The sequence below is a fragment of the Lissotriton helveticus genome, chromosome 1_1 (assembly GCF_964261635.1).
Source record: "Lissotriton helveticus chromosome 1_1, aLisHel1.1, whole genome shotgun sequence".
Lineage (NCBI taxonomy): Eukaryota > Metazoa > Chordata > Amphibia > Caudata > Salamandridae > Lissotriton > Lissotriton helveticus.
The window spans coordinates 205,103,804-205,118,003 of NC_136057.1; the positions used below are offsets into that span (position 1 = coordinate 205,103,804).

The 14,200-nt window shown below is 46.7% G+C and overlaps 1 protein-coding gene across 1 annotated transcript in view; it reads left to right on the forward strand.

Annotated features, from left to right (window-relative positions):
• LOC144760234 (uncharacterized) overlaps positions 1-14,200 on the forward strand; it is a 303,345-nt gene that overhangs the window by 110,875 nt on the left and 178,270 nt on the right. Inside the window, exon 12 of the mRNA XM_078646520.1 lies at positions 3,577-3,732. Within this exon, the coding sequence (XP_078502646.1) occupies positions 3,577-3,732 (156 nt within the window). The remainder of the gene's footprint in view (positions 1-3,576; positions 3,733-14,200) is intronic.

Genomic DNA, 14,200 nt, shown 5'->3' on the forward strand with positions numbered 1-14,200 from the left:
TGTAAATCCGAGAAAAAAAAATGTTGTTGTCTGTGTTGAAAAAGTAACGCAAACCCAATGCAAAACCTTTGCAAATCTGGGCCAACATATATAACTGCATGCAAAAGCTGCCTCCAGTTATTATGTGTCTCTGTTCCACAAGGGCCCTCCCTTCCCATCTTTGGCCCTCATATACAAACATTTGATGCACGGCACCCCAGCAGGCTTTCCTGCTCTGTTGCAGTGTGTCAAAAGAAAAGGCAGGAATGGGCCGTATCTTCAATTTAAGGTGAATTCCCGCCCTTCTCCCCAGCGCCAGCGCACGAACAGCGCAATGCACCAACACAGACACCCTTGTGTCATGTAGCCAGGGTGCCTGTGTTGCAGGGAGGATTGTTTTTGTGCATGAAGGGACACCATCCTGCACAAAAACAATCAATGATGGCATTTTTCTCAATCTAGGCGTGCTGCAGAATGTGGCACGCATATAAAGAGGGAAAAATTTGGAGAAATAAAATTATTTCTCTGCGTTTGGCCACTCCCTTGTAAATCTGGGAATGTTTCAGATTTCATGGGTGTTGTGTGGGAACATCCACATCAGAATCCATGAAACACCCCGGTCACGCAGTGTTGTGCGTGAAAGGGGCACGTATGTAAAAAGGCCATGAAAAGCGATATAAAGTGGCTTTGTGTGGCTTTCTGTGGCCTTGTAAATATGAGGTGGCACATTGTGCTACTGGAGAGTCAGAAAAGTGTCACACCGGCGGCACAAAAATGCCACCCATTGTCTGTAAGGAATGAGGCTGCTGCTAGGTGCTCCTGGGTTCAGCTGGTCTCATAGTTCTGGAGATGACAGAACATATTTACGACAAAGTAGCAGAGCGCGGCGTTAGCCTCCTGGGATTAACGCGACGCTCCGCCACTTCAGAAAAGCAGGGCTTCGCTATATTTACAACAATATGGTGCAGCCCTGTGTTTCCCCCTGCGCTAGTGCTAAATTTAGCTGCTTAGCGCCAATGCAGGCACCCTTGCACCAGAGTGCAAGGGGTCTGCGTTGAGGGGAATATTTTGTATGTGCAGGAAGGTGTTCCTTCCTGCACATAAAAAATCCTTAAATGGCGCTGTGTAACTTTTATATGTGCTGTTTAATGCAGCAAACATAGAAGTTGCAAAATGTCATTTTTTTCATTGTTTATGTGCAGGAAGACACACCTTTCTGCACATAAACAATCAATGGCATTTTGCTGTTTTTATGTGGGCTGCACAACGCAGCACACATAGAAACAGCAAACAAGCATTTGCAATGCAATAGGTCTCGCATTTGCGACAGTTGGAGCTATTGACATTGTAAATGAAAAATGCCTTTTATTTTTGTTTTTGTTTTTAAAACATAAATAAAAGGCATTGTCATTTGCAATGTCTCTAGCTCAAACTTGCATAAATGCGAGACCTATTGCATTGCAAATGCTTGTTTTCTCTTGTTATAAAACATTAGCCTTGGTTGGTGGGGTTTCCCCTAAAAAAGTTGAAAAGCTTTCAGCAAAAATGAGACTCGCCGACTAAAGTCAATTATTCTAGCGAGAGAGTAGGCAATAATGTAGAAGAGACATGGGCATAGAAAAAGGACACCATTTTTAAGTACCCAAAAGCTTCGTACTATATTTAGGTTTGTCCACTGACCATTTTCGAGATCGGTATTTTCCTTTGAAAACAATGAAACCAACGTAGATTGGCATGTAATGCTATACTTCTGTAGCTGATATACACCATAATGCCACTACCGTGTGCAAAATATTAAATAAATTTAACTTTACAGGCACCTTAACACTTCTACTTTTGACGAAAAATCTGGCGTCCGTAGTTCGGGAAGTAGAGGCGCTGGAAGGGCGTGTAGGATGAGAAACGGGAAAACACTTCACCAGCACATATGTGCAGACCACACAAAGAGCCTGCAATGAAAAAAAAGTTGCGAGCTTCATTGTGAGACTGTACGTGCGACTCCGATGACAGCGAGAGAGCGTGCGCACACATTCAGGTAGTGACATATGCGCAGGTACAAGTTGCGTTTGGGAGTTCACGCGTGTGCGTAGTTATCCAGTTTGGCTTTTGAGCTTGCGCGCTGTTCTCAGTTGGTGCACGAGCTGCTGTACCCGCTCTTTGGTTGGCTCAGAGCGGTGGCGAGTGCGCGGGAGAGAGGGAGAAAGGAGCGCGAGAGCCCAAGGCAATGGCGGCGGCAGAAGAGTGAGGGAGGCGTTTCTATACAGCACGGACTTAACCCGAAGGTGTCAGGGGCTTCACAATAGGAACAGTAGTGATACATGAAGCAAAAATTACAAGTGAGCATGTTACAAAAGCAAACATTACGTTACATGAGGCAATAGTGACAATTGTGCAAGTATCAAGAGCAAACAAAATACAAGAGGTAGCAAACGATATGTTACTAGAGGAAACAAGCTTCTCGGCATTGCTGTGTGGGGGGTGGGAGAGTGGGCGGGGGAGCAGCAGGCAGATGCGAGTGGAGCGCATTTCAATGAAGTCTGGTGCGAGGCGTGGGGGGCAGGGGAGGGGGAGCAGGCATCTGGGGTGTGAGTGAGGCCAAGCACGCGCCTGGGAAAGCTTCATGCTCCAGTACACAACATGCATTTTAGGAAATCCGGCTTGTTCAGAGAGTTTGTTCTAACACAATAGGTTTCGAGTAATTAATTACTCAACCTAAAAAGAGGAGAAATAAAGCATTTCTCCTTGTTTCCCCTGTTTAAGACCATGTTTTCCCTAGTCTTAATTGTGCCGCTGCCTCCTATTTACGCCACCCTTGTATATATGGGGCAGCGTCAAAATTAATAGTAGTTGCAGAGGAACGCCCATCACAACATCCATTGTCTTCCCGTCACGCTAAGTACTGGGTGAAAGGGTACCTTATTTACAAGGCAGCGTTAAGCCACATTAAGTGGCTTAACGCTGCATTGGAAATAAGGTGAAGCCCCTAACGCCGTGGCGATAGAGGCTTGTAAATATGCCCTGAGGTTTGTGTCTGTTGATGGCAGGGCTGGTCTCTGCATGCAGAACAGGAAACACTGCTTCTTTCATCCTCTTAGTACCCACCTTCAAGAGTGCACTGGAGGGCAGAGATGGGTTAGAGGTAACATTTGAAAAGTAGGAAGACAGAGCCACCTCTGCCTGTCTATTTACCCCTACAACAGGGATCTTCTGGGTTCCTGTTCATTTCCAACCATTAAGTGCATCTGTAAAGCTCAGCTAGAGGATGGTTCTTCCATTCACTGGAAGGTATTCGCCTAGGAGTGTTGATAGTTGACAGAAGAGCTTCATGAAAGCGACTGGTAATTTAATGAATGTGCTTTTAAATACTTTCTCTAGGATTTAAAATAGTGATTTCAATGTTAGTCTCTTTCATAAAACGAAGAACATTTGTGGGTGACATTCGAGGTGGTATCTTCAAGACAGGTCTTTGTCTGAAAAGTGTTTTTGAGGGAATGTTTGCAGTTGTTGTCTTGAGGGTCTGGCCATGCTCATGCCTGAAGGCTGGAAGAGTGCTGCTTTCCTGTACTCTCAGTGCTGTGTCTTTCGTGTCTCACCAAGGGATCTGTCTCCCAGCCTGCAGAGCGGTTCCAGGAAGCCTTTGAGCCCTATGGCAGTGCTACAGTCCGGCTGTGTGTGTTCAGCGGTGTGAGGCCTGAGCTCCCCTTCCCGCCGGAGTCACCCATCGATACAAGGCATGCTCCAGAATGGCCAGATGTGAGTACACCCCACACCGTGGGGATCTTTAACCATCCTGGGGCAAACTGTGACAATAACAAGAACAAGCTTTGGCAAAGTCAATAGGCCTGGCCTTGGCAAGCAGACACATAGCTATTTATTTATTTATTTAGCTTGTGGTTTATTGGCTGTGACCAGAAGTCATAGTTTAAACACGCAAAAAAGGCTTAAAAATAAATAATTATGAAGCATTGAATTAATAAAATGTGTTTATAAAGTAGTGTTTTAGCCCACCAACACTGGCAGTGAAATGTGCTTCTTTTTGCCTAGATGTACATATGTGATCAGACAAAATGGTGTCGCGCACAGTAGGATAGAGCTACTCTATGGGACAGATTTGCCAAAGGCTTGGCCTCGCTCTTGCGCCATGCAATGGGACGCAGGATGAGCCAAAGCCTAGAATGGCAATTACTGAGCCACGCAAGGCCACCTTGCGTTATCCTGCGTAGCTTGGTAAATCTGAAGCAACGCAAAGCCGCTCAAGTCGCTGCCATGAGTAACGCTGCCCCAGGGAGGCGTTCCATGGGTGGAGCGTGAGTGTTCCCACGCATCCACCCATGGATTTTGGCGCAATCCCAGATTTACCACGAGTGGTACAACTGTGAATCCGTCGAAATGATGCGCATTACCAGGGAGGCTTAAGGAGGAGACATGTCTTTATTTCTCTTTGTTTTTTTCTTCTTTCTATGTATGCTGCATTCCGCAGCATACATAGAAAGAGGAAAAAGCGTCAGACAATTGTTTTTGAGCAGGAAGGTGTTCTTTCCTACACAAAATCAATCCTGTCTGCAACGCAGGTAGCCTTGCATCATGGTGAAAGGGTGCCTACGTTGGTGCAAGGCAACACATAGGGGAAGATTTACAAGCCACTTGCACAGCCAGTACTTCACTTTTTGTGACGCACTGGCAATGCATTTCCCTGCCCCATATTTACAAGGACAGTGAAAGCCACCCTGCGTGGCTTTTCCTGTCCGTGTAAATATGGTCCCTGTACACGCAGCACTTTGCATGAAAGGTGTGTTCCATGGGTGTTGCTGTGGGTGTTCCCACGCGACACCCATAGAACGAGACACATTTACAGAATTACGAGGAATCTGAAATCTGAAAATGCGTGTGAGTGCTACGCCTCCCCTGGGGAGGAGGCGCAACAAGGAGAGATGTATTCATTTCTCCTTGTTTTTAGGTCTCGCCTGTCAATGCGCATGCGCATTGAGCGGAGTGAGACTATAGGGGCTTAAACAGACTTGAACTAGACTGGCGATTTGATGAAGTGCATGTGCGCTTTTAGCTCAATGCGCAAGCGCAATGAGTTCAAATGCACGTGCACAGCATCAAATCGCCAATCTTCGCCATCTGTTCCCCCTCCCCAGCCGCCAGCACCTCCCCTCTCTCTCACGGCCGCCAGGCCGTGTTATTTTGCTCGCATTTCACAAAGCCTTGCTCGCAGCTACTATCTGGTCGTACATCTTATAAGCACGTATCGTGTATTCACATTACGTACCGCTTTTAGCATTTACTTTGTGACAATCATTACATACACGGTGTACTGCTTATTTGTATGCCTCTTTTGGATGCATGTAGGACAATGTGGCGTTTAAACCCGTGAATTGTAACATTGTAGTACAGGTTATGTACGAGCCTTTGGTACCTCTTTTATCAGTTACTCTGTGAACGGGCAATATTTAAACTGTACATGTTTATGAATAAATGTGCGTTAGGTATATTCCTAGTCTAGCTTTTCTAGTGTGTTTGCTGCCTTCTGCTTTAGCTTTTTCAAAATACAGCTAGGCAGACAATGTGGCGCGTATAATTAAAGCCATATTAGTAATTTGTTTCCTTCCTGCTAGCACCTCAACAGTAACAGTTCAGTTGCTCTGGCGCCTTGCCACAGGTCCACTTTTTTCCTTCCCTTGTAACACCTCGTGCACGATAATTGAGTTAGGCTGGCGCCCATTGCTACAAAAGAAGTGCTTGTACGGAAGGCCTTCTCCTGTGCATTGGTAATAGTATTTTGTATTTAAAGTTGCCTTTAACCCTTATGCTTAATATGGTGTTACGAGCGCTTTGTGCTAAATTACTAGCACAGCATGCATGTGGTTTAAAAACACATGCGTAATGTGCCTGCATTAAACAGCACTTAAGTTGCTAACGCCTCACGCATAATCATTAAATTACCCTGACGTCCATTGCTGCACACAAAATGCTCCTATGGCACGGTTAAGCTTTGCGCAGTTAATGGCATCATGTACATGGATTTGCCTTTCACTTTCTTCCTTTATATGTTGTTACGAGCATTTTTACATACAACTGTTAGTGCAGTTTTAGCTGGCAGTACAATGCATTTACATTAAAAGCATCATCACATATACGTTCTACTGCTTATTTGTATGCCTGTTTCTGAGTAATTTGTTTCCCTTTCCTAGTGCCTCACAAACAGCGCTTAAGTTGCCATAGCCCCTGGACAGCTTTCCAATTTTTGCATGTTTTAGTAACACCTTACGCACAATGACTATGCTAGCCTAAAGCTCACTGCTTTTACCATTTACTCTACAAACTGGCAATTTTTAAACTGTACTTGCCTATAAAAAAAATGTGTGTTAAGTATATTCCTAAGCTAGCTTTCCTGGCGTGTTTGCGGCCTTTTGCTTTAGCTCTTTCAAAATACAGCGAGGCAGACAATGTGGCGTTCACAACTAGAGCCATATTAGCCATTTGTTTCCTTCCTGCTAGCACCTCTACAGTAATAGTTCAATTGCTCTGGCGCCTCGCCACAGGTCCACTTTGTTCCTCCCCTTGTACCTCGTGCACGTTGTTTTATCAGCATTATGCCTCGACATATGCATCTCTCTGTTTTCCAGTGCCAGGCGGAACAGCTCACTCGGGGTTTGGGTGCTTGTTTAATTGAGCTGAACAGTATGAAGGGCTTCCATTTGCTACCACTGTTGCCACAAAAGTGCTTCCATTTGCTACCACTGTTGCCACACGCATTGAACTCGCCAGGCAGCCCACCCCCTCCCTCTCCAGCGCGCGCCGCGCTCTCCCTTGGTTGCCACACGCATTCAACTCACCAGGCAGCCCACCCCCTTCCTCTCCATATGGGTGTTAGCGTTTTTTTTATCTCCGCCGCACGTTCACAGAGGCTCCTCTCTGCCCACGCATCTCTCCTCTTCAGTAAAAAAAAAATACTCTCACTCCACAAACAGCACTTTTATTAATGTGATCACTACCACATCACTCTGGGGCAACACTCATTGGCACCACCACATCACTCAGGAACACCACTCAGGGACACCCCCAACACCACTCAGGGACACCCCCACACATCACTCAGGGACACCCCCACACATCACTCAGGGACACCTCCACACATCACTCAGGGACACCACCACATCACTCAGGGGCACCACCACATCACTCAGGGACATCCCCACACATGACTCTGGGACACCAACACATCACTCAGGGACACCAACACATCACTCAGGGACACCACCACATCACTCAGGGGCACCACCACATAACTCAGGGACACTACCACATCACTCAGGGACACCCCCACATCATTTAGGGACACCACCACATCACTCAGGGACACCACCACATCACTCAGGGACACCACCACATCACTGAGGGGCACCACCACATCACTCTGGGACAACACCACATCACTATGGGACACCACCACATCACTCAGGGACACCACCACATCACTCAGGGACACCCCCACATATCTCAGGGACACCCCAACACCACTCAGGGACCCCCCACACATCACTCAAGGACACCACCACCGCATCACTCAGGGGCACCACCACATCACTCAGGGGCACCACCACATCACTCAGGGGCACCACAATATCACTCAGGGACACCACAACATCACTCAGGGGCACCAACACATAACTCAGGGGCACCACCACATAACTCAGGGACACCCCCACATCACTCAGGGACAACACCACATCACTCAGGTACACCACCACATCGCTCAGGGGCACCCCCACATCACTCAGGGGCACCCCCACATCACTCAGGGGCACCCCCACATCACTCAGTGGCACCACCACACTACTCGGGGGCACGACCACATCACTCAGGGGCACCACCACATTACTCGGGGGCACCACCACATCAATCGGGGGCACCACCACATCACTCGGGGGCACCACCACATCACTTGGGGCACCACAACATCAATCTGTGCAACCATTCAACAACAACTGGTTCAAATATGTTCTCTCAATGTCTCAAACTTTATTCCAAATGTCACAAAAAGATGTCAATATTTCACTTCTGTTCTTGGATTTTCGTCACAATAAAATACACTTAACACAATCTTCACGAAGGTTATTTACAAAAGTTTAAACTATTGCTATCATAAATTACAATACGATTATTTAAGTATTAATTATTTAAAAAAATTAAAAACCATTGTTATTTGTAATAGCAATACATCTAAGTCACGTAAATACAACACATATTGCATTACAAATGCTATAGGTGTCACATTTGCGAAAGTTATAACTATTGGCATTGTAAATGACAAAGCTATTTATTTAGCTATTTTCAAAACCAACACTGAAATAAAAAAATTGTCATTTACAATACCAATAGATATAAATTTCCTAATGCAAGACCTATTGATGTAGATGTAACATTTGCTAACTTAATAAGTATTGCCTTTTGTATTACCAAAATTAATACTTTAATATTTTTAAAAACATAAACAAAAAATCCAAAATCTTTACATTTTACACACCAAAAACTCAAACTTTTCTATTGCAAGACCTATTGCATTTCCAATGCTTGTTGTTTCCTGTTTCTTTGCGTGCTGCATTCTGCCATTTTAAGATCAGGCAGAAAGAGCCAATCAGCGCGCGAGAAAACCGGGTGGCCATCTTTAAATCAGGCAACACTCGGATTGGCCCCGAAGTCTCGTGAGAGTCTCGGCGGCCATTTTGAAGTCAGGCAAAAGGACCAATAAGGAAGCAGGAAAGTCCGGCGGCCATTTTGAGGCCAGGCGAACATTGTAAAATACAGAATAGTGCCGGAAAGAGCACCAGGAGGAGAAATAAAAGGCCAACAAGCGACAATAAAAGAAAAAGGCACCAATAAATAACAAAAAGACAACAAAAGACAGGCACAAAGAGATGCAAATAGGACATAGTGAAAAGATATAAAAGGAACACAAAGAAAATAGAGCAAACAGCGGCAGAAAGAAGAAAGCACAAGGAAACCAAGAATACAAAGGAAAGGAAATGGCAGAGCCAAGGAGCGAAAGGCAGAGCGCCCAATATCGCATCCCATTCAACCTCTCAGAGCCGCAAGTGGGAATAAGATGGGAGCGATGGGTCAGGAGGTTTGAGAGATACATGGAGGCCACGGACGTAATAGAGGCCAAGCAACTAGGACTGTTCCTTAACTTGGTAGGCGATGAAGTAGATGACCTACTAGTGACCCTGCCGGAAGACGAAATATCGACGTACAAAGACCTAATAAAGTGCATAACGAACACATTTGATCCACAAAGAAACATGGACTTCAAGCGCTACACTTTCACCATATCATTCCAACATGCGGACGAGTCACTAGATGATTTTGCGACGCGACTAAGGAAATTAGTGACTCACTGTGAGTTCGACAAGTACGACAACGAACAAGCGATTCGCCTGCGCATCATTGAAGGATGCCGTGACACGGAGTTCCTCACAAGAATTCTGAAGGAACCAACGTCACTGTAAAAGATCCTGTCACTGGCGAGGGCTGAAGCAAGAGCGACAGTACAAGCAAAACAAATGGAGCGGGGAAAAGAACGACGAGTCAAACAGGCACACCTCATGGCAGAGAACAACCGTACAAGCAGTTGGAAGAAAGGGCACAATGAGCAGACAACAAGAAAGCAACCTGAATCAACATGCTACAGATGTGGACTTGAGTTCCCACACAGAGGCACGTGCCCAGCGTTTGGCCAAACATGCAGGAAATGTAACCGGAGCAACCATTTTGCCAGTGTATGTCAGGGGCTGCAGTTTAGAGGTGAAAGAGGAAGACCGGGAAGACCACGGATGACAACAAGCAGACACGTCAGACGTCTAGAAACAGCAAACAGAAGCTCCTCGCTAGAGTCAGGAGACGAAGGGGAAGAAGAAAAAGTAGAGCGACTATACCTCATGTCGGACACCGCTGCCATGCCCACAGATGAAGGCAGGACTGAAGAAAGCATCCGCCTCGTGGACAAAAGCAACATAAAGAAGACGGAGTCCGTGACAATAGACGTGGGACCACACAGAGCACATTTTGTGCTAGATAGCGGCACAATATGCAACATCATGTGTGCGTCGGAATACGAGAAGATGGAAGTGAAGCCAGCACTGAAACCGTTGAAAGTGGAAGTATTCACATGGGGGTCAAGGAAAACAGTGACAAACCTGGGAAAGTTCACAGAGAACTTAACATCCAAAAGTCAAACGATAAAAGAAGAGATTCACGTACTGAGAGGTGACATTCCAGCACCTTGCCTGTTAAGTAATGTCACAGCCCAGGTGATGGGCCTCCTCGAAATGACAGACAGCATGTCAGAAAAAGGAGCATCTTAAAGGAATATCCCAAACTACTGCAGGGACTGGAGAAGCTAAAGGGGCGCCAAGTAACGTTGCACATCGATAAACCAATAAAGCCAATAGCTCAACACCACCGGTGAGTGCCATTACACCTGCAACCACAAGTAGAAGAAGAGAATGAAGCGCTGCTCAAACAAGACATCATAGAACCAGCTGAAGGACCGACGCCCTGGGTGTCACCAATAGTGGCAGTACAAAAAAAAAACACATCCAAGATTCGCATCTGTGTTGACATGAGACTACCGAAAACAGCAATCGAACGAGAAAGACACCCTGGACCTCACCTCGATGATATGATCAGCTGCCTAACAGGCACAAGACGCTTCTCCAAACTAGACTTGTGCAAAGGATATCACCAGCTAGAGCTCAACCCTCAATCCAGGTATATCACAACGTTCTCCACGCACCTGGGTCTGTTCCGATATAAGCGTCTGAGTTTTGGAATACCATCCGCTGCTGAAATATTTTAAGAAACGATAAGGCAAGTAATAAGGCCAGTAAAGAATAGCCTGAACTACAGAGACGACATCCTGGTGTTCGGCAAGTCGGATGAGGAACATGACAAGGCACTGCGAGAGGTGTGTTCCCAACTAGAGCAGGCAGGGCTCACGCTAAATGAAGACAAGTGTGAAATAGGGTGAGATGAATTGGTATTCTTTGGACACATCTTTTCAAAAAAAGGAATGCGGCCAGATCGCAGTAAAGTGGACACGTTGGAAAAAGCAAGACAGCCAAGTGACTTTGCAGAAGTGAGGTCATTCCTTGGCCTTGCTAGTTACTGCGCACGATACATAAGACTTTGCAACAGTGAGCGCACCGCTGCGAGAACTAACAAAGCAGGGCCAAAGTTTTGCATGGACAAAGGAATGCAGCAACGCTTTTGAAGAGATCAGACACGCCGTGACAGCAGTAGATCACCTGGCGTACTTTGATCCGCTACTATGCACCGAATTGACAGTGGATGCCAGCCCACATCACGCCGGTGTCAATAACAATGGCAGAGCTGGAGCAAGAGACAAATCGAGACCCCACCATGCAAGCGATACAGAAAGTGACAAGACAGCAAAGGTGGAGACACATCAACAACAACAGCATCCTAGATGAAGGAGTAATAAAAGAGGAACTGCTAGCATTCAAGAAGATCCATGAAGAGCTCTCAGAGACCGAAAATGGCATCATGATGAGAGGGACGAGAATAGTGATGCCACGAACGCTGAGGAGACGGACGAAAGAACTGGCGCACGAATCACACCGAGGGATAGTTGCAACCTAGAAAATTCTGCGAGAAAAAGTGTGGTTCCAGGGACTGGATAGCATGGTTGAGGCGACTGTCATGCGTTGCCACATCTGTCAAGTGACGGGGCAGCCGCACAAGCCGGAGCCGCTACAGATGTCAGAACTACCAAAAGCAGTGTGGACCGAACTGGCAGCAGACTTCTATGGACCCCTGGAGACGGGTAACTACCTGCTAGTAATAATAGATGAATACTCCAGTTTTCCAATGGTCAGACAAGTATCATTACGTCAGCAAGCGCAACCTTGCCAGTCATCGATGATGTTTTTGCAGCATGGGTCTCGTCCCAAACACTAAAGACTGACAATGGCCCGCCATTCTCAGGAGAAGTTCCGGAAATTTATGGAGTACCTAGGAATCCGTCATTGGAAAATAAAGCCTCTGTGGCCACAAGCGAACGGGATGGCGGAACGATTCATGGGAACAATAAAGAAGGCGGTACAGAGAGCAAAGATAACACAAATATCGACAGGGCAAGCCCTATGCCAGATACTGAGGGACTACCGGAACACCCCTCACAGCTTCACAGGCTGGTGCCTGGCCGAGCTCGTGCTCGAACGATCAAGCAGGACACGGCTACCGCAGCAGGAAGCGAAGACAAGTGTGGAGCGTAGTCACATAGCAGCCAAAGATGAAGAGGCAAAAGCAAAAATTAAGGCATACGCAGATCAAAGGAGGCACACCACCAAAGCAAAACTAACGGAAGGGGACTCAGTGGTAGTGCGGCAAAGACAGCAGAGGAAATCAGACAGTGCATTCTCGAAGGACCCACTGACAGTGACGGATGTGAAAGGACCCATGATAACAGCATCAGCAGGGCGGTATCACATCACACGAAACAGCTCGCATTTCAAAGAACTGAAACCAAAGGAGGAAGAACAGCTGACACCAGTGCCGGAGGCAGTCAAGGAGAAAGAAAATAGAAAGGTGGACAACGAAGAAACACGACCAAGAAGAACATGCAATAGACCACAGAGACTGATTGAAGAGATGTAATGTGACGAGGGCCTGTAAAGAGCTTTCTCTCTGTCTCTCACTCTCTCTCTCTCTCTCTCTCTCTCTCTCTCTCTCTCTCGCTCGCTCTCTCTCTCTCTTTCTTTTTCTTTTTCAGCACTGGTCGATCAGTGACCACAGGCGAGATGTCATGCCCAGGCAGTTGACACTAGGACCCTGGGGTCAGGGGTGTGGGGAGGGGACTCCGGACACCACATCCAGTCAAAGGAGCAGGGCAGGACAGAAGAAGACCAAGGGGCTTAGGAGCAAGACGCACAAGAAGCTGTACGACAAGAGAAGTAATAAAGGTACCTGCACAACAAAGGAATCGTGTTGCGTATTCCTTGGGGCATCGCAACACTACAGGCCCCTTCACTCCTATCACACACAGCACTGTGTGTTGAAGCGGCGTTCCATGGGGGCTGCTGTGGGTGTTCCCACGCAACACCCATGGAACAACAGACATATACAGATTCATGAGAAATCGTAAATCTGGAGATGCGTCTGAATGCTGCGCCACCCTAGAGGTGGCGTAGCGAGGTGAACCGAGGAGAAATGTTTTAATTTCTCCTCGTTCTTTCCTCTTTCAATGCGTGCTGCATTCTACAGCACACATTGAAAGAGGAAAATGCCTGTAGTGATTGTTTTTGTGCCTGAAGGAGCCCCTTCCTGCACAAAAACAATCTCCCCACCACGCAGGGATCTTTGCACCATGGTGCAAGGGTGCCTGTGCCGGCGCATGGCAGCAGTTTGTGCGCCAGGGCAGGGGGAAGCACAGAGATGCGACATATTGTTGTAAATATGTCGCATCCCTGTGCTTCGGAAGTGCCGCAGCTTGACACAGCCAAAGGGCTTGCGTTGCTGCGTTGCGGCACTTCCTTGTAGATCTGCCCCTATGTATCTATTTTTAAGGCTGATCTAAAAGGAAGGCAGTGTATGGGACTTGCAGAGAGTGGTCCAGCACTGATGTCCAGATTCAGAGGCCCTGACTGTCCGAAACCCTGATAGACAAGTCAACACTGAGGAGACTGAGCTACAGAGGCATCAACAATGGGACACAGCAACCCTCGTTCACAATAACACCTTGGCATATGGCAGGGAGGCTGTGACCCTCGCCCGTGTGTGTGTGCCGAGATGAGATAGTGGGGGAATGGAAGTCATCCACCAAGGAGCAGGTGCAGTAACATCTGCTGTCACTAGAGGGCAGGCTGCCTGAAACCAGACAGTTTTCATTTTTGGCACTTTGCATACCCAGAAGCCATTGTAATACAGCCATCACTTCCGTGTCATTGTCGCAGGTTAAAACAGTATTTTTTTAGCATTGGCAATTAGAAATATATTTATATGTGACCATGATTTGGTAATATAGCTTTACTTTGTACTCCTAAGGATGTATGTAAAGTCACCACAATTTTCGTGTTATTGTTAATACTAGGGATGGAAAAAACGCGTAGCTATTGTTGTTAGCTAATTTACTGCCCCATGCAGTTGATCTTCATCTGCACTCTGTCTGGTGATGATATTCAATTGAGGGTTATTT